The sequence below is a fragment of the Phaseolus vulgaris genome, chromosome 2 (assembly GCF_000499845.2).
Source record: "Phaseolus vulgaris cultivar G19833 chromosome 2, P. vulgaris v2.0, whole genome shotgun sequence".
NCBI lineage: Eukaryota > Viridiplantae > Streptophyta > Magnoliopsida > Fabales > Fabaceae > Phaseolus > Phaseolus vulgaris.
In genome coordinates this window covers 341,841-368,265 of record NC_023758.2, presented here as the reverse complement: position 1 = coordinate 368,265, position 26,425 = coordinate 341,841, and the positions used below count along the sequence as shown (strand labels likewise).

At 35.0% G+C, this 26,425-nt stretch overlaps 1 protein-coding gene across 1 annotated transcript in view; it reads left to right on the top strand.

Annotated features, from left to right (window-relative positions):
• LOC137809959 (uncharacterized) overlaps positions 1 to 26,425 on the top strand; it is a 74,629-nt gene that overhangs the window by 11,588 nt on the left and 36,616 nt on the right. The window contains exons 15-32 of the mRNA XM_068611028.1: positions 805 to 872; positions 2,982 to 3,102; positions 3,182 to 3,376; positions 3,447 to 3,650; positions 3,761 to 3,870; positions 8,304 to 8,400; positions 8,505 to 8,603; positions 11,471 to 11,620; positions 11,696 to 11,770; positions 11,848 to 12,342; positions 12,421 to 12,894; positions 18,089 to 18,202; positions 18,271 to 18,455; positions 18,655 to 18,763; positions 23,546 to 23,689; positions 24,360 to 24,650; positions 25,028 to 25,672; positions 25,773 to 25,964. Coding sequence (XP_068467129.1) covers positions 805 to 872; positions 2,982 to 3,102; positions 3,182 to 3,376; positions 3,447 to 3,650; positions 3,761 to 3,870; positions 8,304 to 8,400; positions 8,505 to 8,603; positions 11,471 to 11,620; positions 11,696 to 11,770; positions 11,848 to 12,342; positions 12,421 to 12,894; positions 18,089 to 18,202; positions 18,271 to 18,455; positions 18,655 to 18,763; positions 23,546 to 23,689; positions 24,360 to 24,650; positions 25,028 to 25,672; positions 25,773 to 25,964 — 3,768 coding nt within the window. The remainder of the gene's footprint in view (positions 1 to 804; positions 873 to 2,981; positions 3,103 to 3,181; positions 3,377 to 3,446; positions 3,651 to 3,760; positions 3,871 to 8,303; positions 8,401 to 8,504; positions 8,604 to 11,470; positions 11,621 to 11,695; positions 11,771 to 11,847; positions 12,343 to 12,420; positions 12,895 to 18,088; positions 18,203 to 18,270; positions 18,456 to 18,654; positions 18,764 to 23,545; positions 23,690 to 24,359; positions 24,651 to 25,027; positions 25,673 to 25,772; positions 25,965 to 26,425) is intronic.

Genomic DNA, 26,425 nt, shown 5'->3' with positions numbered 1-26,425 from the left:
ATGTTAAAATTCAGAGCTGGAATTGTACATTAACTATGATTCCTGGACTCTGTATATTGATTAAGAAGGTTAAGTGGTGATACTTTGTGAAAGACATAACCGTTCTTCTCCAATCAAATGAACCAGAACTGCAAAAAGCGAAAAACTTAATAATGAATCCCAATGAACTTTTGCTTCATTTTTACCAAAGCCTTGAAATTTAACCGCAAGAAACTATTTGAAAATGGGACACATCTAAGGCTCACCAGGACCCCAAACAAATTTTAGTATGAAAGACATTGCCTTCTACAAGAATAAGTGCTCCATATATCCTGAACATGAAGAGCACATCATGAAATAAGGTGATGCTTCTGAATTTGCATTGGATCAGTTGTTTTAATTGTATGAAGTCCTGGTATCCAGACTCCCGAAAAAGGACTTAAGATTAGAGGGACACTTGGATTTACTAACTGGTTACTTGAAAAATGTCTGGTGATTGGGAGGAGTGAGGGAGGAATTGAAATGAGTTTGTGTGGGAAAAGTTGAAAAATCTGAAGCCCAAACTCTGTTATCTTGAATGATAGTAAGCTGAGATGAAAATAGGATTGAGTAAAACCATATCAATTTTAGTTTACTAGCTTCCCTATATTTCAAGCTCTCACTGTACTGTGTATGTTCATCTTTTCTGTTCTTTTTCTTATCATTTTATTTCTGCTGACATATTTTCTCATGCGAAAAAATGGAATTTATTTTTGACTTGCTAGAAAATTTTGTTTAATCTTGTGCAAAAGGGTGTTATCATTAAGCTTGTATCATTGTTCCTAGATGACAATTGATGAAGTAAAGCGCACTGCACAACAGCAAATGAACAGAGCATTAAAGGATCATGCCAGGTTATCTTCTGTCTGTCTTGCTCTATTATATGTGTGAGCCATGAGTAAGAAACTGTTCTATCACTCATTTACATGTGCTGATTGGATCCTCTTGGAACTAATGATGTACATCATATATATAACTGCATGGACTGATGCCTGCAATGTTAGCTCAATTCTTTTCTGATTCAATATGTGGCTTAGTGATTTAATCCTTCTCTCACTGTGGTTCAATTCCATCTCTTTACTTGAAATTGAAAATAATCTCTAAATGTTATTGCTTGATAATACAAAGGGAGATATGACATTATTAGTGGATTCTAATATAATCTAATCTAAATAAGGAAATATTGGGAAATGATGTCTAATAGAGTCTGTACAAATCAAATATGCCCTAATTACTGGAAATTAGGTAATAAATTTTAACAAATTCAACAAGAGGATCAAAATTCAAATGTTTGTTAATTATGGTAATTCTTATGACACTCGTCGTTGGTGAATGAACACATGTTGTTCCTAGCTCTCAAGTGAGATCTTGAAACTATTCTTTGGGAAGTCTCTTGGTGAATACAGACCAATTAAAGCATTGAAGGGATCTATTCTGTAGCTGTGATACTATTACCTAGTTTCTCCTTAATAAAATGTTGGCACATCTCTGTATGCTTTGTTCTATTCTATCCTGTTGAACTTTGTTGTGTGAAATGTTAATTGTGGACTTGTCACAAAGCAGCTTCATATTATAGTGTAAGGTCATCAAGAATGTTCTGTATCCAAAATTCACAAACCCTTTTAAGTTGTAGCTAAAATTTTTGCCTCTAAAATTGACCTTGCCACTGCATTTTGCTCCTCCAAAAAACATGTATCTTGGGGTGGAACTTTGATCAATAATTGACTCCCATTATTTGGACTTTTGTGTATGTCCGTGGACATTCTTGTCATGACCCAACATCACATCAATTCTCCCCTCTTTCTTCGTTAGTAGCCTACTTTTTGGGCTAGCCTTTAAATACTGATTATGCATAAATTGACTGAACACATTTATTGCATAAGCTTTGTCTGGCCTAGTGTAGAATAGATAAATAAACTTTCCATGAACCTTTTATATTTTACCATTTTCATTTTTGGGTTCTCATCCTCCAATTATATGGTTCTACACTGAAGTTATCCAATGGTTTACCAACCCACTTACCCAACTTAATCATTGCTCTAGGATTGACTGCTTCTCTTGACTGAACACATTTATTGCATAAGCGTTTGGCCTAGTGTAGAATAGATAAATAAACTTTCATGATCCTTTGATATTTTGCCAGCTTCTGTTTTGGGCTCTCATAATTTCCAATCATATATTTTCACTGGGTGCTCCAATGGTTTAGCAACCCACTTACCCAACTTAATCATTGTTCTAGGATGTACTTCTTTTCTATTTACTTAGTTGTTTATGAAGATAGCATTGTCTATACAAGAAATGATTTGGACACCATATTTAGAAAAAATATTTAGGCATTCTCAATTATTTTAGGGATTGTGATTGCTCAATCTAATACTAGTGTTTCTATGGCTAAATCAAGCATGCTTTAGTCATACTTGAAGAAGCATGCATGTTGGACTGCTGACCTAGTGACATGACACCCTAATGTATTCCAATGTCAAACTCCTATCTTGTTAGGATGAACCATTGACAAATCAAGCCACATTGAAACATTTGTTGTTAAACTCAATTAGACTTTACTTTTGTTGTAAATGTGTAAGTTAGTTTTTATTGCTACTTTTGATTGTTAGTTTTTGTATTTGGTAGCTAACAATCCTTTTTTTGTAATGAAAACTTTTCTTTAAATGAAACTAACGGCAATGCCCAAGTTGTTGTTGGCTACTCTGATCCTGATTGGTTGTTAGCTTAAGGAATAATAAATACAATATAGTTGTTAGATCCTTTCACAATGTCTGACCAATCATGGTCAAATACTACCATATATTTAAAACAATTACTTAAGCAGCAAAGTGGGAGATGTTAAGAAATCGAAAATGATTTATGAAATTTTTGTAATACTACATTATTCTGGATTTTTTTTTATAGTTTGTTGTTCTTGAGAAGCTTCTTGCTAATTCTAGTTATTGTTGCTTATCTGTTAGGTTTTCATTGGATTTGGATATTGCAGCTCCAAAAATTACTATTCCTACTGATTTTTGTCCGGACAATACCCATGCTACAAAGCTTTTACTAGACCTAGGGAACTTGATGATTCACACACAGGTGGATACTCCGGATAATTTTAGTAATATCTTTATTTTGAACTTTTTAATCTGTTAAAAACTATAAAATATGTATTCAGGATGACCAACAGCAGGAATCAGCTGAGGATAATATGTACCTGCGATTTGATTTGGTCTTAAGTGATGTATCAGCATTTTTGTTTGATGGGGACTATCACTGGAGTCAAGTTTCTCTGAATAAGTCGGCCCATTCTGCTAACAGTAGTTTCTTCCCAATTATTGACAAGTGTGGAGTCATCTTACAGCTTCAACAGGTAAAATTCCGGACCTGTTGGAATTTTTCTTGATAGAAGCATTCCAACTTTTTTTCCTTATTGTGATCAGATTCGTTTAGAGACTCCATATTATCCTGCAACACGTCTTGCTGTGAGGCTTCCATCATTGGCCTTTCATTTTTCACCTGCTCGGTATCATCGGCTGATGCATGTGATAAAGATTTTTGAGGAGGAGGATGGTGACAGCTCTGAGTTTCTTCGTCCTTGGAATCAGGCTGATCTTGAGGGGTGGTTGTCCCTATTAACTTGGAAGGTATTGGTCTCTTTCTGACCCTCTAGGTTTGTCATTGGCTATATTTTTGTCCATGTAGTTCAATCATAATCTGTTATATTTATATCACGTCTCCTATAAAAATGTAATAGGGTGTTGGAGTTAGGGAGGCTTTGTGGCAGCGTAGATACTTCTGCTTAGTTGGGCCATTTCTTTATGTACTTGAAAGCCCTGACTCAAAATCTTATAAACAGTATACCAGGTACAGATGCCTTTTTTTTGTGTGTTTCGTTATCATACTATATTACAAGATTTTGCTTATATTACATTTAAGGATTGCAGTCAATTTCTTTGTTTAGCTTTGGTATTGCTTATATTTGTTGTTCAATTTGTTGATTTTTTTGTATTTCCTATTTTAATGAAAGTAGAAACATATTTTGTAATTTTATTTATTTCGTAATATAATTGATCTTAAGACTTGAAGGGATTCTGTAATTATTTTGGATGAGATTTTAAACCCTAAAATCCTATGTTTTCTATCCTTCATAGAAAACGGTTGTACAACAATTGTATGTACTTTATTCCTTACATATAAATTCACTTGTTGGGAGGCAAATGACATGTTTGCATAATTCACAACAATTATTTGTCTCTGTGGATTCTGTCTGATCCTCTTCTTCATAATTTTAATTACCAAAACCAATTTATGTTTGACCTTGATAAAAATTAAATCCACTTTGCAAAATTCAGATGCTGCAAGTCTAGCTGTCTACTCTGGTAAGATGTGTCTATGATGTATTTCCATGGTGGTTTAGTCTGGAATGACCCATTGACTCCTGAATGTGATCTTAAGTCCGATGGCTTTAGTGGTGTGATAGGAACACAAGTGCACCATGTACAGCCTTGATGTACATTGCTGTTATTACACACTTTACTTCCTCTCCTTCATCGTCTTCATGTATCAGTTTTACAAATATCCAAGTTTTGCTTTAGAGGCTTGGCCAGATAAACTCCAAGGCCTCTCCATTGGTAATCCAGTCTATCAGAATTTTAAGTTTATAGTCGAGAAAGAAATTGGTAATTCTTTCAAAAGAGTTGGAATCCAGATAATTTTTGCAGAAGACTGAGAAGTAGCAATATTCAGCTTCAGTGCTTGATTTGGCCATGACACTCTTCTTGCGAGACCACCAAGAAATGAGATTAGGTGCCAAAAATATTGAAGATCCAAATGTAGACCTTTATCCTCAATATCAGAGGCCCAGTCACACATGGCTGTGATAGAAAAAGGTTGAGTTCGAGAGGCTGGTTGCATGTGAAGACCATAAGAGATAGTGCCCTTAAGATACTTCAGGATTCTTTTAACAACTGTCCAATGAGTGTCCAAAGGATTTGACAATGTTTATCTAGAAATGGTGTGAAAACATGGCCATCAAAAGGGTCTAAGTCATTTCAATAATATATCTAATTTTTCATTTAACAATACCATTTAGAATTCCTTTGGAAACTATAATTGTTGAAATTGATCAGATAAAGACTCAAGTGCATTATAACTTGAAGAGATTTGATGGGAAAGCCAAATTGCATTGTTATTTTGATATTAAAGTTCGTAAAAATAGAAAACAATTTAAACGTATTTTTTCATCAAACTTAAGTACTTGCAATAAGAAAAGTTATTTACAAAGATGACAATATTTAAAAGCCAACTAAGTAGGGACTTAACTTAATGGCTTTGGAGGAATGTGAAGAAGAGGAGTCATATGCCATTGTTGGAGTCATCGAGAATCCTAGAATTTGGTTTTGGGTTGTTGAATATTACAGAGAGTCCATAAAGAGCCAAATTCTTGAAGAAGGTACTTCGATTCTCCATTTCCTTCTTGTTTTGGGTGGATTGAAGCAAGTGGCTTTAGGAGTTGATTGAATTTATGGAGGGACTGCAGAGGTAGGAATTGTGGGTCTAGAAGAGTCTAATTCCTTTGCTCTAATGCAAGTTCATGTCTAGGGTTTAGGGTAATGCTTTTGTGTGGCTTTAGTCCTCTCTTTGCAGCACAATCTTGTCACATATTCTTGGGATTGTTCATTCATATGAAGTATGAGAAAAGACATATGCATATTTTCGTGTGCTAGACAACGTCATAGAGGACAATTTGGTCGTGGTGGAAAGGGATGTTCTGGTTGTGGTTCTATGCAAATACATTTTGTTAGTTTTAATAAGGCACACCATTATGTCAACACTGTTAATTTTGTTAGAGGTTGTTTGGATTGAAATGTCATGTGAGAAAAAAGGTGGCTGGCATAGAGGATGGGCATATAAGCACCAAAAATTATCTAAGGGACACTTTTCAAAGAACTTCTCTTATTGTATTCATTTTACATCATAAGAAGATATTCATTCCTATAAGCTAAATTTATTGTTGGAGATCCCACGTCAACTAGAAATAAGAATATTTCATAATATATAAATGGGTGCAAATCTCATCTTATAAGTCGATTTTAGGCTTAAAGTTTACTTCTTAATATGGTATAAGAGCCATTTGGAGTTTATTCTAGCAGCAAGAATTTGTTAGGCTTATCAGGTCACCCGCTATCGATAGTCCCATGCACGAGTTGGCAAGTCTCGACGTGAGAGGGTGTGTTAGAGATCCCATATCAACTAGAGATAAGAACATTTTATAATATATAAATGAGTGTAAATTTCATTTTATAAGCCGGTTTTATAAGGTTGAGTTAGACTTAAAATCCACTTCTTAATATGAAGTCTATCTTAGTGAGGTTTTTTGGACTTATCAGGCCGCCCACTATTGGACCACTCATAAATATAATCTCACGCATGAGTTAGAGGGTCTCGGTGTGAGGGGTGTGTGTTGGAGATTCAACATCAACTAGAGATAAAGATTGGTGGTGGAAAGATCTCTATAAAGTGTGCAAGGAGGGAGGAGGAAAATGATGGTTTCAAGAAGAACTAAGCTGGAAACTAGGGTGTGGAGACAAAGTTAAGTTTTGGTTGGAGGTGTGGGTTGGGAGCTCTGATCTCAAATCCTTGCTTCCTAGACTGTTCTCCCTATCCTTAAACCAGGGGCAAATAGTGGGTGAAGTTGGCGTGTGGATTAATTCGGATTGGAGATGGAGGCTGACATGGAGGTGTGCCAGATTTGAGTGAGAATCATCACTGGAAGCAGACCTCTTTACACTTCTATCGGGGGCCCTATTGAGAAGGAATGATGTGGATGTGCAGGTGTGGGGGAAGGAAGAACCATGCCTTTTTTCTGTGAATTCTGCTTATGAGTGCCTCACCAAGCAGTCTTGTGGAACCCAATCTGATGTGTTTAATTTCCTTTGGAAGATTAAGGCATTCCCAAATGTGATCGTGACAGCTTGGAGAGTGCTGCTGGATAGAATGCAAACAAGGGTGAGTTTGAGTAGGAGAGGGGCGATGATGGAATCTACGTTATGTGCAATGTGTCAGCTTAAGGATGAGTCTTGTCAACATATCTTCTTGGAGTGTAAATATGCACATTGGGTATGGTCCTTGTGCTTCAAATGGATAGGTATCTCTTTTGTTCAACATAATGATTTAAATCTGCACTTTATGAGTTTTTATCTGAGCAATGCTAGTAAGAAGCAAAACCTGGTATGGAAAGGTGTTTGGGCATCTGTTATTAGGTGTATCTGGGACCAAAGGAACCTGATTGTATTAAAAAAAGGGCTAGTAGATGCGGAGGAGGTGTTTCAGAAGGCTCAACTCAAATCCTGGCTTTGGATGAAGCACAAGGTGCATTCCTTTTCTTATTCTTTCGTAGACTGGATTCTTAATCCAATGCTTTGCATTAGAAGTTATAATTAGGACTCCTAGATGTCAAGAATTTTAAGACTACGGCCTATACTGGATTTATAGTTGGTTGGAGGTGTTGGTGGGTTTGTCACGGCCTGCAGCTGGTGCAAGATTTGAAAGGACATATGTGCTTGTATGTCAGGGAGTCAAAAGGAATGTTAAGGACATGATGGAGGATTATGTTTTGATGTGTCTTATAATAAGACCAATAGAGGCAGGGTGTTTTTGATGGTTTTGTAGCTGCAGTTTGCAGTGCTTATAGCATTCCAATACGAGCACGATGCTAGCTGGAATAGGATGTCTAGCTTATGCAGCAAACATTATCTATCTATTGCTTCTGGGGTGTTTGTTCATCTCTTTTTTCTTGGAGATTCTTAATGTGGTTTGGTTTATGTAAAAGGGTTGAGATACCCCTTTTGTATCCCTCTTAATTTAATTTCATTCTTTGCTGATAAAAAAAAAAAGCTAGAGATAAAGATATTTCATAGTATATAAGTGGGTGTAAACTCCACCTTATAAGTCGGTTTTGTAAGATTGAGATATTCTTTAAGTTCACTTTTTAATATTTATCATAATAGGATTAAAAATATTTAATTTGATTATCAACAAAGTGAAATAGTTGAAAGGGTGAAGATTTTTATGTGTAAGCTGTATGCCGAGTCTTCAACTAATAAACTCTGTTAATAGAGTAGATGTTACTGAAATTACAATGAAATGACAACAAAAATGTACATATTGTTTTGTATCTAATAAGGCTTTCTTTCTTATTCTGAAAGATCTTATTAAAGTGTTTTTCTAGTTTGTTTTCTACATCTTCGCTTGGTTTATAAATGCTATTAACAACCTATATAATCTTATTGTCATAGCCTACGAGGGAAGCAGGTATCTGAGGTTTCACAAGAGCTTGTTGGTAATGTACAACATGTTTTGGTTGTTTGTAGTCCTACACGATCCAACAATAAGGTAATTTTTTTTTTGTCATCCAGAAACCAGTGGTGGTAGCTTTTTGTTCGTTCCATCAAGGTTTGAATTTCTACTAATAGCAATAATTAAATGATTGGTTGTAGGTTGTCGAGGACACAAATGCACTAATTATACGTTGTGAATCTAAGGAGTCAATGAAAACCTGGCATAGTCGCTTACAAGGGGCTATTTATTATGCATCAGTTTGTTTTCTCCTTCCCTTTCTCTTGGTGTGTGTTTGTACGTGAATGTTGTGAATGGTTTTATACTTTTTCATAATTCTGATGTAATTTTGACGAATGGCATATGTATGTTTATGGTCTTGAAACATCATTTGCCCTTATCAATTTCTCTCAGTTTAGGAATTCGATATTGTTGGAGATCCCACATCGACTAGATTTGAGGACATTTCATATAAGTGGGTGCAAACCTCACCTTATAAGCCGGTTTTATGAGGTTGAGTTAGTCTTAAAGTCGACTGCTTAATATGGTATCAGAGCTATTTCGAGTTTATCCTAGCGAGTGTTTGGTGGGCTTATCAAGCCACCCACTATCGGGTCGGACCACCCATAATATGTTGTTCCACGCACGAGCTATCACTCTCGGCATGAGGGGGGTGTGTTGGAAATCCCACATCGACTAGAGATGAAGACATTTCATTGTATATAAATGGGTGCAAACCTCACTTATAAGCCGGTTTTATGAGGTTGAAGTCTACTTAATAAATATGGTAAATTTGTTTATTTAAGTTGCCCTAGCTTACTACCCTATAAGGAAAATAGAAGCTGTGTTAGAAATAGAAGAAAACAAAATTGATTTATTGACTGAGTCCATCTTTAATATGAGTTTTCTAGAAAAGTCTCAATTGTTACCAAAGAAATTGAGAAGGGGTCAAAAGATGATATTTGTGGGATCTTGTCCGGACTTAAGTGGACTTAAGTAGAAGAGGAGCCCAACCCAAAAAACTAGTCCATTGTGTGGGAAATCATCAAAGGTCATATACCACATTAAGGAACTCATCCTACTTAATGTAGAGCTCCTAATATTGTCACCCTCTTTTTGAGGACCATATCTATGGTGCCCAACTCTGAGTAGAAGCACTAGCAAGAACTAATTGTTCGGATTTAAGTACAAAAAGAGAGTCAGACCCAAGATACTAGTTCATTAGATGGAACAACCTCAAGTTTTAAGCACCTATCTAGTATACATAATATATGCAATTGCAATAACACAAATACTAAAAGATTACCTTTAGACACTTTAGATGCGTTATTAAATACAAGTTTTTAAATATTAAACTAGAAAGAAACCATTTATTGATTGTAAAGTGAATATTAAACTAGAAAGAAACCATTTATTGATTGTAAAGTGAATGAACATACAAAGAGAAATATCTCTAATAATAACATAGGAAGGGAAGAACGTCAACCAATCCACAAAAAGAGAAGCTAATTAAATGAAAAAACCCTCGCAGGTCGTGTAAGATGAGTAGTTAGGTTTTGATGGTATGTGCCTAGCGGAATAAGTCTTGAAGTAAATGGGCTTTGGTTTTTTCTTGAATTTCTTTTATGGAGCTTGATTTTAACCTGCAAAAACCAATGCATAGAATACCTACGCTCCCAAGTTTCTCATGATTTAGCTTGGAGATTTTTTGCAATTGAGGAGAAATTCAATTCTGCTTGTGATCTAACTCATGGGGCTATAAAATTGCAGAATTGGACAATTTCATTCCCAATTGTGACTACATTACCTCATCTATTTAGAGGCAACACACCTTAATTTTTTCTTGTAACTGTCTCGACCTATTGAACTAACTTACTAACTGAACTAAATGGCTAGGGCCTTAAACGTATCCATTAGAAAAACATTGTGTTTACTTCTTAGTAATTTTTGGGAAGTTCCACATCACTTGCCCCAAGTTGGTACTTATATTTTTGTTGGGCAACTTCGCTTGATGCCAATTAGTTTTAAGATAAAATCTATCAGAGCCTAGAGCCTATAGCTCATTATAGTAATAGACTTGCTTGGTTTGATAGGCATATGTGGAGAGTGTCGGGAATTCCCAAATCAGTTGGCTCAAGTCTTAGTGCGGCTTATATATTTGTTGGGCAACTTCGCTTAGTGCCAATTGGCTTTAAGATGAAATCTGATTATAATCCTCACTTGAACCATGTAAGATAAACAAAAAATTATTTGACTGATATCATTCACACCAATCACATTGTCATCATCTCTGTTTGTAATAATCAAATCCTTTAAAAGAACTAAATAAAAATACTTTGAAATGAATAAGAAGATTCTAATGGTAATTTTTTCAAATGGAGATATTTTGAATACTTTATGTTAATAATATGCCATTTACAACACTACCCCCTCAAGTTGGTAAATGAATATCAATCATTCTCAACTTGACTACAAGATCTTGGAATCTGAGGAAGCCCATGGGTGAAATTGTCTTCTTTAACCAACTAACATGGGTGAAATTGTCTTCTTTAACCAACTAACATCAATGACCGTGGCAAACAATGGTGGTTGCAGCTGTTAATGTGGCAGTGGAAAAGTGGCTCCAAGATCGGTAGGGTAGGTCTGATACTAACTTGAACTATGTGAAGAAAATAAAAAATTATTTTATTTACAACAATCACTTTTTACTTTCTCATCATCTCTATTTTGAATAATCAAATCCTCTAATATGATGAAATAAAAATATGTTGAAATGCATAGGAAGATTCTGTAGATATTTTTTCCTAATTACTATGGAGATATTGAGAATATTTTTATCCTTTGCTATTTACAACATCCTTAATTTATTTACTAATTAGTTTTTGGTTACTATGTGAAGTTTTTATTTTCTTAGATAAAAGATTTTGTAATTTTAAGTGGGCATTTGGTGACTGATTAATTAAGGGAAGTAGTTGTTTTCCCCCATAACTCTTTGGAAAATACAAAAGGAAAAGGACTTATTTCTCCAATATAAACAAATTCACAACCATTGTTGAATTAGTGTATCCAGTGTCATAGTTCTAACGTGTTTGAATTTTAAAAGTTGATATTTCACTTTTCTGTGCAGAATACAGCTCCAATTTCTGGTCTATCTGAAACCTCATCAGACCATGAGGATACTGAATCAGAACATGATATTGATGTAGGAATTGCTGAAAGATTGTTTGTAACCGGTGTTCTCGATGAATTAAAGATTTGCTTCAGTTATAGTTATCAGGTGGGCCTTTTGGCTTTTGTTGTATTAGTTTAAAATTGGAATTTCCACATGAACTAAAAATGTGTGTTGGTGTAGTCTGATCAGAGCATAACGAAGGTTCTTTTAAATGAAGAAAGACGATTATTTGAATTTCGGGCAATAGGCGGGCAGGTAAATAGCTGCTTTGTTGTTTTCTTAGCTGGATGGATGCTTTGATCTTCCCTTTTGAGGCATTTATATTTAAACAGGTGGAGGTTTCGATCAGAGACAATAACATTTATGTTGGAACTATCTTGAAATCTTTGGAAATAGAAGATTTAGTTTGCTGTAGTCAACTATTGTCCCAGCCTTGTTTTTTGGCAAGATCTTATATTGGGACTGCAGATGAAAATTCATTACTCTATAGTAACATGAGAAAATATGTTGAAAGTGGTGTATTGATCTCTACTGAAACTGATGATAAGTTTTATGAGGCACCCGAGACTTTAGCAGACAGTGTTGATTATTCTACGCAGTCTCCTGAAGGTACATCAGAATACCAGTCTAGTTCTGCCAGTGACATGCAATTTAATTATTCATCTCTGAAACCCCCAAAGTTTAGTCGTATTACCGGACTTCTACCTAGTGACTCTCCTTGTAGTAGGAAGGAGCTTGAACTCAATGACACATTGGAGAGTTTTGTTAAAGCTCAAATAATTATCTATGACCAGAACTCTTCTCAGTATAAGAATATAGACAAGCAGGTGGGTGTTGTTGGGTTTTAACAAATGGCCTTTAATTTAAATGATTTTTATCACTAAATATTTTATTTTTCATTTCAGGTGATAGTTACTCTAGCTACCTTGACATTTTTTTGTCGAAGACCAACAATCCTAGCCATTATGGAATTTATTAATTCTATTAATATTGAGGATAAGAACCTTGCAACTTCTAGAGATAGCTCTTCAACAGCCAGAATGAAAAATGATGTTGCAAGAGATGTGGATGATCGACAATCTACTGCTGTTGAGGATCATGCTGTTAAGGGTTTGTTTGGAAAAGGTAAATCCAGAGTTATGTTCAATCTGACATTAAAAATGGCACAGGCTCAAATCCTTTTGATGAAGGAAGATGAAACCAAGCTTGCTTGTTTGTTTCAAGAGAGTTTGCTTACAGACATCAAGGTGTTCCCTTCCTCCTTTAGTATTAAAGCAGCATTGGGGAATCTAAAAATTAGTGATAATAGCCTACCTAGCAGTCATTTATATTACTGGGCATGCGATATGAGAAATCCTGGGGGCAGATCTTTTGTGGAGGTACTTCTTTGTCCTAGCTTTCAATGTTTCATTTTAAAATGTGATCCAAGTATTTCATGTTGTTATTTATTTTAATGTACTTCCTTTGGTTAAACCGGAATGCTCAGATTTCTAAAGGAAGTTTTTTTCCTATTCTTAATCTGTTAGATTGTTCACTTGTTCTTTCTTTGGGGTTCACCTCATGGATGATTCTGGAATCTTTTTCGCTTTATTCTTGGAATCATGATTCTCACTACTATTCAGGTTCTCTCAGTTTGGAATATATTTTGAGCTCCTTGGGAACACTTATGTTGTTCAACCTTTGATTAATTTTTTTTAAATGGATTTGCAAAATTTATTCAGCATTTTCTAGTATTTGACTGACAGGATTGGAGTTTTGATCTTTCATTGAGGTTATGGGGTAGGGTTATATGCGCTCGACCTTTCTGGTGATTTTGTGTAGTCCTTTTAACATGTTTTCCATTTTGATAATCAAATGCATTGGCCAGCTTGGTTGTAATTTTAGGCCTTCGAGGCTCATTTTTTATACTTTCTATGTTTAGGTGGATATCGTATCCTCTTGTGTTGTAATATAACCTTTTTGATAATTTTCATACTTTATCTCATTTTGTTTTCTTCAAACAATCTTTGTTTGCCTACAAAAGGTGTTAAATTGATTATCAGTATTTTGTTGATTTGCTCCATATTTCTATTAGATTTGGTGTTACTTGGCAAGACTAATTTAAGTATTTAGTTAGCAAATTTACACATGACTCATTCAGTTTTGTTTTTATTTATTAAAGGAAAAGAAAGAATAAAGTAAATTCCTTGTGTATATTGAACACATAGGGTTATGTTTATATAGGAAAAGAAACATATGGGCTAAGCCCATTACATAAATATGAAATATCTAATAATATCTAATTAAATCTAATAATATTTAACACTCCCCTCAAGCTGCTGCATATAGATCATATGTACCTAACTTGTTACAAATGTAATCAATCCTAGTAAAAATATCTGCTAATTGATTATTTGAATTAACAAACTTAGTCTTGATATCTCCCGGTATAATCTTTTCTCAAATGAAATGACAATCAATCTCAATATGTTTGGTCTTTTCATGAAAAACTAGATTTGAGCTAAATGAAGAACAATCTGATTATCACATATAAGTGTCATTTGAGTAACCTCTCCAAATTGCAAAGTAATTGTTTAAGCCAAATAAGCTCACAAGTAGCCGAGGCCATAGCTTTATATTCTGCTTCTGCACTAGATCTCACCACAACACTTTGTTTCTGGCTCTTCCAAGAGATTAAGTTATTACCAATGGAGTCACAATAACCAGAAGTTGATCTTCTATCAGATAGAGATCCTGCCCAATCAGCATCTGAATAACAAACGACTTTAGTATGGTTATTATGACCATATAACAAACCTTTTCTAGGAGAGTTTTTAATGTACTTTAGTAAATGAATGACTGCATTCCAATGATCTTCAAATGGAGAATTAAGAAATTGACTCACTACACCAACTGCAAAGGAAATATTAGGACGAGTAACAGTGAGATAGTTCAATTTTCCAACTAATCTCCTGTACTTCTTAGGATCTGAGAGAGGCTCCCCTAATTGAGTAGAAGCTTGACATTGGGATCCATGGGAGTATCAACAGATTTCGAATTCATCAACCCAATTTCCTCCAAAATATCAAATGCGTATTTTCTTTGAGAGATGACAATACCAGTATTGGATTGTGCTACCTCAATCCCCAAGAAATATCTTAGTTTGCCAAGATTTTTGGTCTGAAAGTTTTGACAAAGGTGTTGTTTTACTTGTGAGATGTCATTGTGATCACTGCTTGTAAGAACAATGTGATCAACATATACTACAAGATAGAAACACCCAACACTCGAGTGGCAATAAAAAATTGAATAATCTATTTCACTGGGAGTCATACCAAACTGTTGAACAACATTGCTAAATTTTTCAAACCAAACCCTAGGAGACTGCTTGAGGCCATATAAGAATTTTTGAAGACGACATACCAATCCAGAAGACTCCCCCTGAGCAACAAAATCGGGAAGTTGCTCCATATTAATATCTTTCTGCAAATCCCCATTTAGAAAAGCATTTTTGACATCCAGTTGAAAAAGAGGCCATTGTTGAAGAGCAGCCATAGCTATGAATAAGCAAACAAAAACCATCTTTGCCACTGGAGAAAAAATATCACCATAGTCTAAACCAAAAATTTGGATATAACCCTTAACCACAAGTCGAGCTTTGAGACGATCAATAGTACCATAAGGACCAACTTTGATAGCAAGAATCCAGCTTAATAGTCTATGGTAACTCAAAGCAGTATAATGTGGAGAGGGATTATGGGTAAAACGTAGACCTTTATGGATAGCAAAAGGAAGATCAGGTTCAACTGTTGGAGTTGGAGGGGGATGAGGTGTTAGCACCAGAAGAGAGTCAGATGATAAGCGATGAGACGTTTGATGACGACTATACACCTGAAGAGTTGGTGGTGGTGGTGAATCGTTAGGTGCACTAGGCACAACAAGAGCAATAGATGAAGACATAGAAAGAGAAGGACAAGACTTAAAGTAAAGTGAAGATTCACTTAAGGCGACATTTACTGAAAAAGGCGAGAAACATTTATATCCTTTTTGTGATCTAGTGAATCCTTAAAAGACACATTTGTGTGACTTAGGAGATAATTTATGGACCCAAACTTTGGGAGGTAAAGAGTGGAGAGGGTCATGTGAAAATAAAATAAAATGAGAAATTTTGTCATCTAAAACTGAAGGTGGCATGCGATTAATGAGATAACATGCACTAAGAACATCATCACCCCAAAAACGCTAAGGAACATCACCATGGATTAAAATAGTACGAGTTGTTTCAACAAGATTTCTATTCTTGCGCTCAGTTATCCCATTTTGTTGAGGTGTATAAGCACACGAAGTTTGATGAAGAATACCATGAGAAGTCATAAAATTTTTAGAAGAATGAGAAAGATACTCATGTCCATTATCACTACACAATTTTAATGGAAATTTCAAATTGATTTTTAATTTCATTGTAAAATATTTGAAATATAGAAAACAACTCAGAACAGTTTTTCATTAAAAATACCAAATTACATCTTAAATAATTATCTATAAAAGTAACAAAATACTAAAATCCTAAATTAGACTTAATACAACTTGGTCCCCAAATGTTAGAGTGAACTAAGGCAAAAGGAGATGAAGTACGTTGTGAGACACTACTAGGAAAAGAATTACAAATGTGCTTCCCTAACTGACACGATAAAGTAGACACATTAGACAAACTTGGAACAAGTTGTTGCATCTTGGCAATACTAGGATGACCCAACCGAGCGTGAATGAGAGATGGAGAATCCATAATCGCGCCAACATGTGTAAAGATCTGCAGTTGATAAAGTCCATGAGACTCACATCGGTGCTTGAACTCCAGTCCTGTAAAGAAACAGAATCTTTGGTAAAAGAAATAACACAATTAAAGGAACAAGTGAGACGACTAATGGATAATAAGTTAAATGGAAACCCAGGAACAAGGAATATTATCAATAGATAAAGAAGGAAAAAGATTAATAGTACCAACACCATGTGATGGTACCTTATATCCATTGGCCATGGTAATTGAAGGTAAATATCCTGTAATAGATAGGGAAGAGAAAAAGGATTTATTACCAATGTGATATGTGGCACCTGAATCTAGAACCCAAGGGCCAAGGATAGTGGAGTGAGTGAGGCCAACAAAAGATGTACCTGAATGTGCAACAAAAGTCGTGGAACTAGGGTTCTGACAATCCTTATACCATTTAAGAAATTCAAAATAGCAGGTTGGCCTGGGGTATCAATTGAAGTATGGTCCACAGTAGAAGGTTGCATAGGGGTAGTTTGAGCCACCGCAACAGATTTAGGAGGACGACCATATAAGACATAACATTTGAAAATTTTGTGGCCAAGTTTGCCACAATGGTCACACTTGTGACGCCCTTTACCCAGCTTGTGAGAGCGAGTACGATCATTATGCTAAGAGACTAAAGCAGAAGAGTCATCAACATGAGACGTGATATCAGTGGTGTGTTTACCTGGCACACGTAGAAGGGTAGAACAAGTGGAAGTAAAATTGGACACGATAGGAGATCCCAAAATTTGATCACAAACATGAGAATAATCATCAGGAAGGCCATGCAAACCCAAAAACATGAAGAACTTGGATCTTTGTTCTAGTTCTTGAGAAGAAGTGGGGGCAAGAGGTAATAACTCATTAATATCATTAAGAAGAGCATGAAGTTTACCCAGATATTCCGCTAGTGTACCATTAAGATGTTGGGTGCAACAACTGTGAGAAGATTTTGACACACCATAAAGACATTGAGTATCATTGGTGTATATTAATGTTGCTTGTTCCCAAACTTCTGAACATGTTACGAAAAAATTGTTTTAAAGATGAGTGAATGGTAGTTTTGATAACAATGCATAATTGAACATCAATTTTGAACCTATGGGAAACCTCATTTTCAGCAACATTAGGATGGACATGATGATCAACGACTCTTGAGCCATAATTTAATATCTGATGCACAAGTGTCATAATTGGTTCCATCCAATTTGTCAATGGAGAGATGAACATTGACATAATTAGTATAAATAGACGGATCCGGCATAAGGACAGCTGAAGAAACCACAGTTGCAGCGGCAGCAGAAGAAGCCACAGTTGCAGCAGAAGAAGCCATAAAGGATAAGGACAAATCCAGTCACCGGTCAATTGGCGGAAACAACAAAGATGAAAGCTCCGACAGCGATTCCGGCAGTGGCTCCGGCGAGATTCCAGCAACGGCTCGGCGAGGCGGTGTGGCGGTGGCTGAAAAATTCCAGGGAAAAGTGGGTTCACCAATAAAAATTGAATCCTAACCCTATGCTTTAGATACCATATTAAAGAAAAAGGAAGAATAGGGTAAATCTCTTGTGTAATATATAAGGTTATGTTTATATAAAAAAAGAAATATATGGACTACCATTATATAAATATGAAATATCTAATAATAATATAATAATATTTAATTATATCTAACATTATTAATAAACATAAAAGAGAAAAAAATGATAAACCTTTACTTTATAACTTTCAGTGTTTAGTTTTGCTATAGTGAGCTTACTGTTGATTTCTTATTGACCATGTAGTTGGAATTTACATCATTTAGCAATGATGATGAAGACTATGAAGGTTATGATTTCAGTCTTTTTGGAGAGCTTTCAGAAGTGCGCATTGTGTATCTAAATCGATTCTTGCAGGAGGTATTTACCAATTGGGTCAGCTTTGTGAATTTTATTATAAAGGTTTCTTGAGTCTGAAATGCATGCAGGTTGTTGGCTACTTAATGGGTCTAGTTCCAGAAGGCCCAAAGAGTGTCGTCAAAGTAACAGATCAAGCAACAAATTCAGAGAAATGGTTTTCAGCTAGCGAAATTGAAGGATCGCCTGCTGTGAAGTTTGATCTTTCTCTCAAGAAGCCTATAATATTAATGCCACAAAGGACAGATAGCCTTGAGTAAGCTGAAGAATTTAGTTTTCCTTTTCACTTATAACTTCTCTGAATATCGATTTCACATTTGTTTTTACATCAGACACACTGTGTTGTATAGTTGTTGTTAATGGGACACTTAATCTAACAGCGTCCGCTGTTAAGTAATGGATCAAGTGTGGTTTTCCTTCCTTATATATCAGTTATTGATATTTCTTTGATGCAGTTTTTTGAAGCTTGACATTGTCCATATAACTGTGAAGAACACATTTCAGTGGATTGGTGGAAGTAAAAGTGAAATTAATGCAGTACACTTGGAAACTTTGACTGTCCAGGTGAGATTGGTTGCTCATAATATGATTAATTTTCAGGTTATAGAGTATTAGGATATATCAGAATAAAGAATATAAAAGATGTTCTTTTCTCTGCATGTATATTTTTGTTCCACTAGCACAATATTCTCCTTTAGTTTGTTATTTTTAACTGTCCCTTTTCACTGAGTCTATTTTGGTTTTTTTGGTCATTTTTGCTTTCATGGGTAGTTACTATAATACTCCCTTTGTATTTATCTATACACTTGATAAAAATAATAAAATATTACATCCTTTAATATTTTCTTTATGATGGTAGCTAGAGCCTTCCATCCTCGTGTGCATGGCTACCGCTAATACCATCACATCCATACCTTATCCCTTTCCCACTTCCCTTATTAAAAAACATGATGCCGCCAACTAATTTATGTGGCGTCAACAAGTTGAGCATGTTACTAAATCATATAGACCTAAGGTATTCGTTGCTAATCCTACTATTGCTCTGTGATATCTCTATGATCAAGATTGTGATGTTGATCATCTCTATGATGGAGGTCGTGATGTTGATCATCTCGATGATCGAGATCGTGATGTTGATCATCTCGATGATCGAGATCGTGATGTTGATTGGGTGAATCTTGCATATGAACCTTGGGAACTTTAGCATCAAATGCTTTTTACATGGTTATAATCAACATTATTGAATTCAATTCTCTCTTGTGTTATTAGTCCAACACACACTCTTTTCAGATTTGGGACACAATTCAAAAGTACTCAAGCTATCACACCTAACTCTATGCTTGCCAACACATCTTCTCAAGATGGTGTGAATTCTACATGGATTCCTAATTATGGTGCTTCTTTTCATGTTATTAGGGAGTCATAAATTATACATCAACTTGGTCAAGCTAGAGTTGTTGTTCATAGAGTTATTATTAACCCAAATCTTTTTGTTCAATTGTAAAAACGAAAAACTATGAGTTGAGCTTGAGTTCATAGAGAGAGAAACTTCAAGCTTTCAAGCTATAATCTCTGTTCATAGTGAATTTTGTCGTGGAAGTAGATTGAAGTTCTGAAGTTCGTTAACATTTCCACATTATTTTGTGTGATTCTTTCTTGCTCTTAGTTTACCTTCTACCATTATCATTTGTGGATTCTCTTTGCTATCGGATTGTCGTTTGAGTGGTACATGCTTTTGCAGTGAGTTTGTTAGACCTATTCTACAAAAAATTAGTGTGGTGAGCAAGGTTATCAAACTCGAGAGTCTCTGTAAATTTGACTGATAAAGTCATAAGAGTTTACTTCATATGAAAAAAATATTTCAATGATATAATTAATATCCTTCTTATCATTTTTCTTCTATTTGGCTTGACATTAATGAATATTATGATATTGTTTTAGATAATACTTTCTGGACTGTTGGAAGGGGTGATCAAGTTAATTTATGAAATGATTATAGTGTTCTTCTAAATGTCATTTATTATTGGGTGCTTTGGAAGAGTTAGTCTTACCTTTATTGTTGCTAATGGTTGGAACGACTCTTGGTATTTATTAAAATAAAGGAAGGAGAAAAACATAGGGTTATCTCTATATAGAGAAATATGGGCTAAGCCCATTACATAGAAATATCTAACAATAATGATATCTTATAATATCTAACATTCCCCTTCAAGCTAGTGCATATAGATTGTATGTACTTAACTTGTTACAAATAAAATCAATCCTAGGTCCTCGTAAGGATTTACTAAAAATATCTACCAATTGATCATTTGAATTAACAAACTCAGTCTTGATATCTTCTGATACAATCTTTTCTCGAATAAATGACAATTAATCTCAATATGTTTGGTCATTTCATGAAAAACTGGATTTTGCTTCTGCAATTGATCTCGCCACAACACTTTGTTTCTTGCTCTTCCAGGAAATCAAGTTATTACCAATATCATCAACATATATTACGAGATAAATACACTCAACACTCGAGTGACAGTAAAAAACTAAATGATCTGCTTCACTGCGAGTCATACCAAACTGTTGAACAACATTGCTAAATTTTGCAAACCAAGCCTTAGAAAACTGCTTGAGACCATATAAGGACTTGCGAAGGCGACATACCAATTCAGAAGGCGACATACCAATTCAGAAGACCCCCTTAAGCAACAAAGCTGGAGGTTGCTCAATACAAATTTCTTATACCCATTAGGAAAGACATTATCCACTCGATAAAGAGGCCATTTTTGAAGTGAAGCCATGGCTATGAGTAAACGAACAAAAGCCATCTTTGCCTCTGGAGAAAAAGTATCATTATAAAAATTTGGGTATAATCCTTGGCCACAAGACGAACTTTGAGACGATCAATAGTACCACAAGCACTAACTTTGATAGCAAAAATCCACCAGCAACCAACAACAGATTTCCCAAAAGATAGAAGAATGAGTTCCCAAGTTCTATTATTGTGAAGTGCACTCATTTCATCAAGCATGACCTAATGCCAACCATGATAGGTTAAGACATCACCTATAGATACAATAAAAACAGATGAAAGATAGGTATAAAAAGATTGAGATAGTCTATGGTAACTCAAATTAATATAAGGTGGAGAGGTATAAAAAGATTGAGATAGTCTATGGTAACTCAAATTAATATAAGGTGGAGAGGGATTACGGGTAAAATGTATATCTATACGGATGGCAATGAGAAGATTAGGTTAAACTGTTGGAGTCGGAGAGGGTGAAAGGTGTTGGCACTGAAAGAGAGTCATTTGATGGACGAAACTCACTTGAAGAGTTGGTGGAGGTGGTGAATCTTTAGGTGCACTAGGCACAACGAGAGGATTGCAAACAACAAGAATAGTAACTTGATTAGATGGAGATACAAAACGAGGAGAAGACTTAAAATAAAGGGACGACTCATTGAAAGAGACATCTACTGAAATAAAATAGCGGTTAAGAAAAGGTGAAAAACATTTATATCCTTTTTTATGATAAAGTGAAATTTAAAAGAGAAACATTTATATCCTTTTTTATGATAAAGTGAACTTTAAAAAGACTCATTTGTGTGAACTAGGAGATAATTTATTGAGACCAAGACTATAATTATGAACAAAGCATGTGGACCCAAGAACTTTGGGAGGTAAGGGGGTGGAGAGGGTCATAAGGAAATAAAATAGAATGGAAAGTTTTGTTATCTAAAATTGAAGATGACATGCGATTAATGAGATAACACGCACTAAGAACAACCTCCCACCAAAAACACGAGGAACCTATGTATCAAGTTGTGTAGTGATGCCTAACATGGAAGCTTCTATTTAAAAAAACAACTCAGAACAATTTTTTATTAAAAACACCCAAGTAGATCTTGAATAATTATCAATAAAAGTAACAAAATACTAAAATCTTATATTAGACTTAATACGACAATGTCCCAAATGTTAAGAGTGAACTAAAGGAAAAAGGGATGAAGCACGTTGTGAGACATTACTAGGAAAAGAACTATGAATGTGTGTCCCTAACTGACATGACTCACACGTTAAACTTGATAAATTAGACAAACTTGGAACAAGCTCCTGCATTTTAGCAAGACTAGGATGACCTAATAAAATATGAATGAGAGATAGAGATTCCATAATCCTACCAACATGTGTAGAGATTTTTAAAGCTCATGAGATTCACATCCGATGCCAATTAGAACTCCGGCCTTGTAAATAAACAAATCGACTAATGGATAATAAGTTAAATGGAGACTTAGATAAAGAAGGAATAAAAGTAATGGTACCAACACCATGCAATGAAACCCTAGATCCATTGGCAATGGTAATTAAAGGTAAATAACTCGTAGTAGACAAGGAAGAGGAAAAAGATTTATTACCAATAATGTGAACTATGGCACTTGAGTCTAAAACTCAAGGGCCGCCATGGAAGTTGAGTGAGTGAGTCCGGCAAAAGATGTAATTGTGAGTGCAACAGAAGGAGTAAAACTATTTATTGAAAATAACATGTTGTCCTAATCTATCAGATGAAAGAGGACCCACAATAGATGTTTGGAGGGAGAAATTTGGACAAGAGGCATAGTGACAGCGGAAGAAACCTTAGATGTCAAGGGGGGATCCAGTCGCCAGCCATAGCTGAAATAACTTGGATTCAAGCACTGCTGCAGGAACTTCATGTTCCCTTTTCTACTCATCTTAGTATGTGACAATCAAAGTGCAGTGGTTACTCACAACCCTATTTTCATAGTCCCACTAAAAGCACGGAAGTTGATGTCGTTTTTGTTTGTCACAAAGTTCTCTCCAAACAATTTCAAATATATTATATTGCATTCTTGGATCAATGGGTAGATTTGCTGACAAAGCTTCTTTCTCCAACCAGATTTGTTTTGATCAAAGACGAAACTCAATGCGATAGACATTTCTCATGAACCTACACCTTAGCTTTGTGGACGATATTAGTACACATTAGAATAAAGAATATAAAAGATATTCTTTTCTCTCTGAATCTTTCTGTTACACTAGAAGAATATTCCTCTTTAGTTTGTTATTTCCAACTGTCCCTTTTTGGTCTTTGTGTCATTTTACTTTCAAGGGTAGCTACTACTGTAAATGCTCTCTTTGTATTCAACTTTACGCATGACATAAATAATAAATTCTTACATCCTTTTATCTTTTATCTAAGATAGAAACTTGGTTAGAAAGGATCTTCAAGTGTTCCTTGGCTCCCTTGCTTATGTGGTCACTTCGATATTAAATTTATTTTGGGCTTATTGTGTCCTGCATTTTAAACCATTTTGTTTTAACATGATCGGGTTTAGGTTGAAGAAATCAATTTGAATGTTGGAACTGGATCAGACATAGGTGAAAGCATAATTCAGGATGTGAATGGGCTATCTGTGACTATTCACCGGTCGCTTCGAGACTTGTTAGGTCAATTTCCAAGTATTGAAGTCATAGTCAAGGTAATATATTTCTTTTTCTTGTGGAATGTTTTGTGAAAGTGGGATTGCCTTACTTAAAAATATTAGTGAGTATTTCAGTTATTTTTTGTTCTTAGTATACTTGTTTTTTATAGATTTATTTACTCATTTGGTCGATATACTTGCACAATCCTTACACTTTAGTCCCTACCTGTAACGTTTCTAATTTCAATGCATACACCTTTTAACCCATATTAGTTCCTGTTATCTAAAACTGTAGGAATTAAAACAGAAAAAGTATATGTGCATGGATTGAATGAGTTTAAAGTTATGTGTAGAGACTAAATTGAGTTAGAAATATATGTATAGGGACTAAAATGAGCTGTTTTTAAAGTCCCTATAGTTACACAATTTTTATGCTTTATTCCTTACAGTTAAAAGTTGTTAATATTAATCCATAATATACTTCTTAATTCTTTTTTTTTTGTCATTTTGAGTTTTACGGAGTAAAACAAATTAAAAAGTGTGTATGAACTGAGTTAAAAATTATAGTAGGGACAATATATATTTATGGGGACTAAAATTAGTTGTTTTTGAATATCAAGAATAAATGTAGGAACTGTGCAAGTATAGCCAAATAACTAATTAAACCTTATTTCTATTAGCTTGCTGTATTAAAATCTGTCTTGTATTGGATGTTGTGGTTCTACAGATTGAAGAGTTAAAGGCGGAAGTGTCAAATAAAGAATATGAAATTATTACTGAGTGTGCTGTTTCTAACATTTCTGAAGTTCCCGATATTCCTCCCCCGCTGAATCAATATTCCTCCTTGACATTAAATGATACCACAGGAGATATTGTCCCTGAGGTTACAAATAGTGTTGATTCAGGGACCACCAATGTTCAAGCCTCTGTTCTGCTGAAACTCTGTGTGTCCATTAATCTCGTTGAGTTGAGCTTATATACGGGGTTAACTAGAGATTCATCTCTAGCTACTGTACAGGTACTAATAGAATATATGTGTGTGTAGCTTACTGCTATGTTAAATAGTTGAGAAAAGAGAAAAGCTGTAAAGCTAATAGACTATAGTGTTTGTTTAGTAGCTTAATGAAATTATTTTCTTTATAATTATTACCCACACTATATAGTTAGTTATACATTTTCCTCTGTACATGACAGCCAGATTAAATTAGGATAAATTAGGATTGTTGAGATTGATCAATAAAGATTGGGTGAGTGGCTTAATTAATTAGGATAAAACACTTTTCTAGCAGAAACTTTAGGGACTTAATTTCTCTAAAACAAGATGGAGTTGACTAAGTTCAATAAAATAAAGAACTTTATTTTGCTTGGCTCAGTCTGTGGTTTTCCCTTGTGCAGGTCAGCAGTGCCTGGCTGCTGTATAAGTCCAGCTCATCAGGAAATGGATTCCTCTCTGCAACACTGCAAGGTTTCAGTGTGTTTGACAACCGTGAGGGAGTTGAACAGGAATTTCGATTAGCTATCGGAAAGCCTGACAATGTTGGAGCCAATCCTCTTCATAGTTCTTCATATAATCAAAACCAGGATTCAGTTGATAGTAGCTTAATTAAGGGAAATAATTTTAATCTAGTTCAGACAATGCTCATTGTTGATGTGAAATTTGGGCAGAATTCTACATTTGTTTCTTTGTGTGTCCAGAGGCCTCAGTTGCTTGTTGCACTAGATTTTCTTCTTGCTGTAGTCGAGTTTTTTGTTCCAACTGTCAGTAGTATGCTATCAGTTGAAGAAAGTAGGTCTGAAATGCTGGAAGCTATCATCATTGATCAACCTGTCTACAAGCAACCTTGTACTGAATTTTCCCTATCACCTCAAAAGCCTTTAATAGTTGATGATGATGGTTTTGATCATTTCATTTACGATGGTGATGGTGGAATATTATATCTAAAGGACAGGCAGGGTTTTAATCTCACAGCATCTAGCACAGAGGTTATAATATACATTGGAAATGGGAAGACGTTGCAGTTCAGAAATGTTGTTATTAAGGTCATAGTCTCAATTTATCAAATTTTTTGTCGATGGGCCGTACAGATTATATAAATTTGTGGTGCCCAATAAACTAATTACCTTGTTTTTATTTTTGCAGAGTGGACCGCATTTGGATTCCTGTGTATTTCTTGGATCAGGCAGTAGCTATTCAGCTTTAGCGGATGATCATGTGTACTTGGAAGAATTAGTTGAAAGCCCTCAGTCTAGTTCTTTGAGAGGAACTGTGGACGAAGTACTATGTCAGAATAATGCTGTTAATAACTCCACAGAACTGATCATCGAGCTTCAGGTTAAGTGTTGCTTCAGTTAACTACTCATGGATTTGTGTATGATTGATTCTAAATGAAATATGGGTTACTGTGATACAAGGACTCACTCTATGCAAGTCCTCTCCCACTTGAATGCTAAATAAGGACACAAATAATTGTTTTCCATTGTCAGCACAGGTTCCTCTCATCTAATCCCTTGAAGTACGCTGCTCACCTTCAAAGTGAGAAATGATAATTCAAAACAGACTAACTAAAGGCATAGGGCAAAGTAGGCTTACTTTAATTGTAGTTTCCTGGATTTGGAAGTGTGCTTTGTTGTTGCTGTTGCATGTGTTTTGCAATTTATTTTATCATCATGCCATAATTATATAAATATGTAATCAAAACTGTATTATGACAAGAAGTTGTGGTATGGTTTATACCGTTGTCGTGAATGTCTTTGCTTTATGCATGTCTTAAGATGTGATGAAATATTTCTATG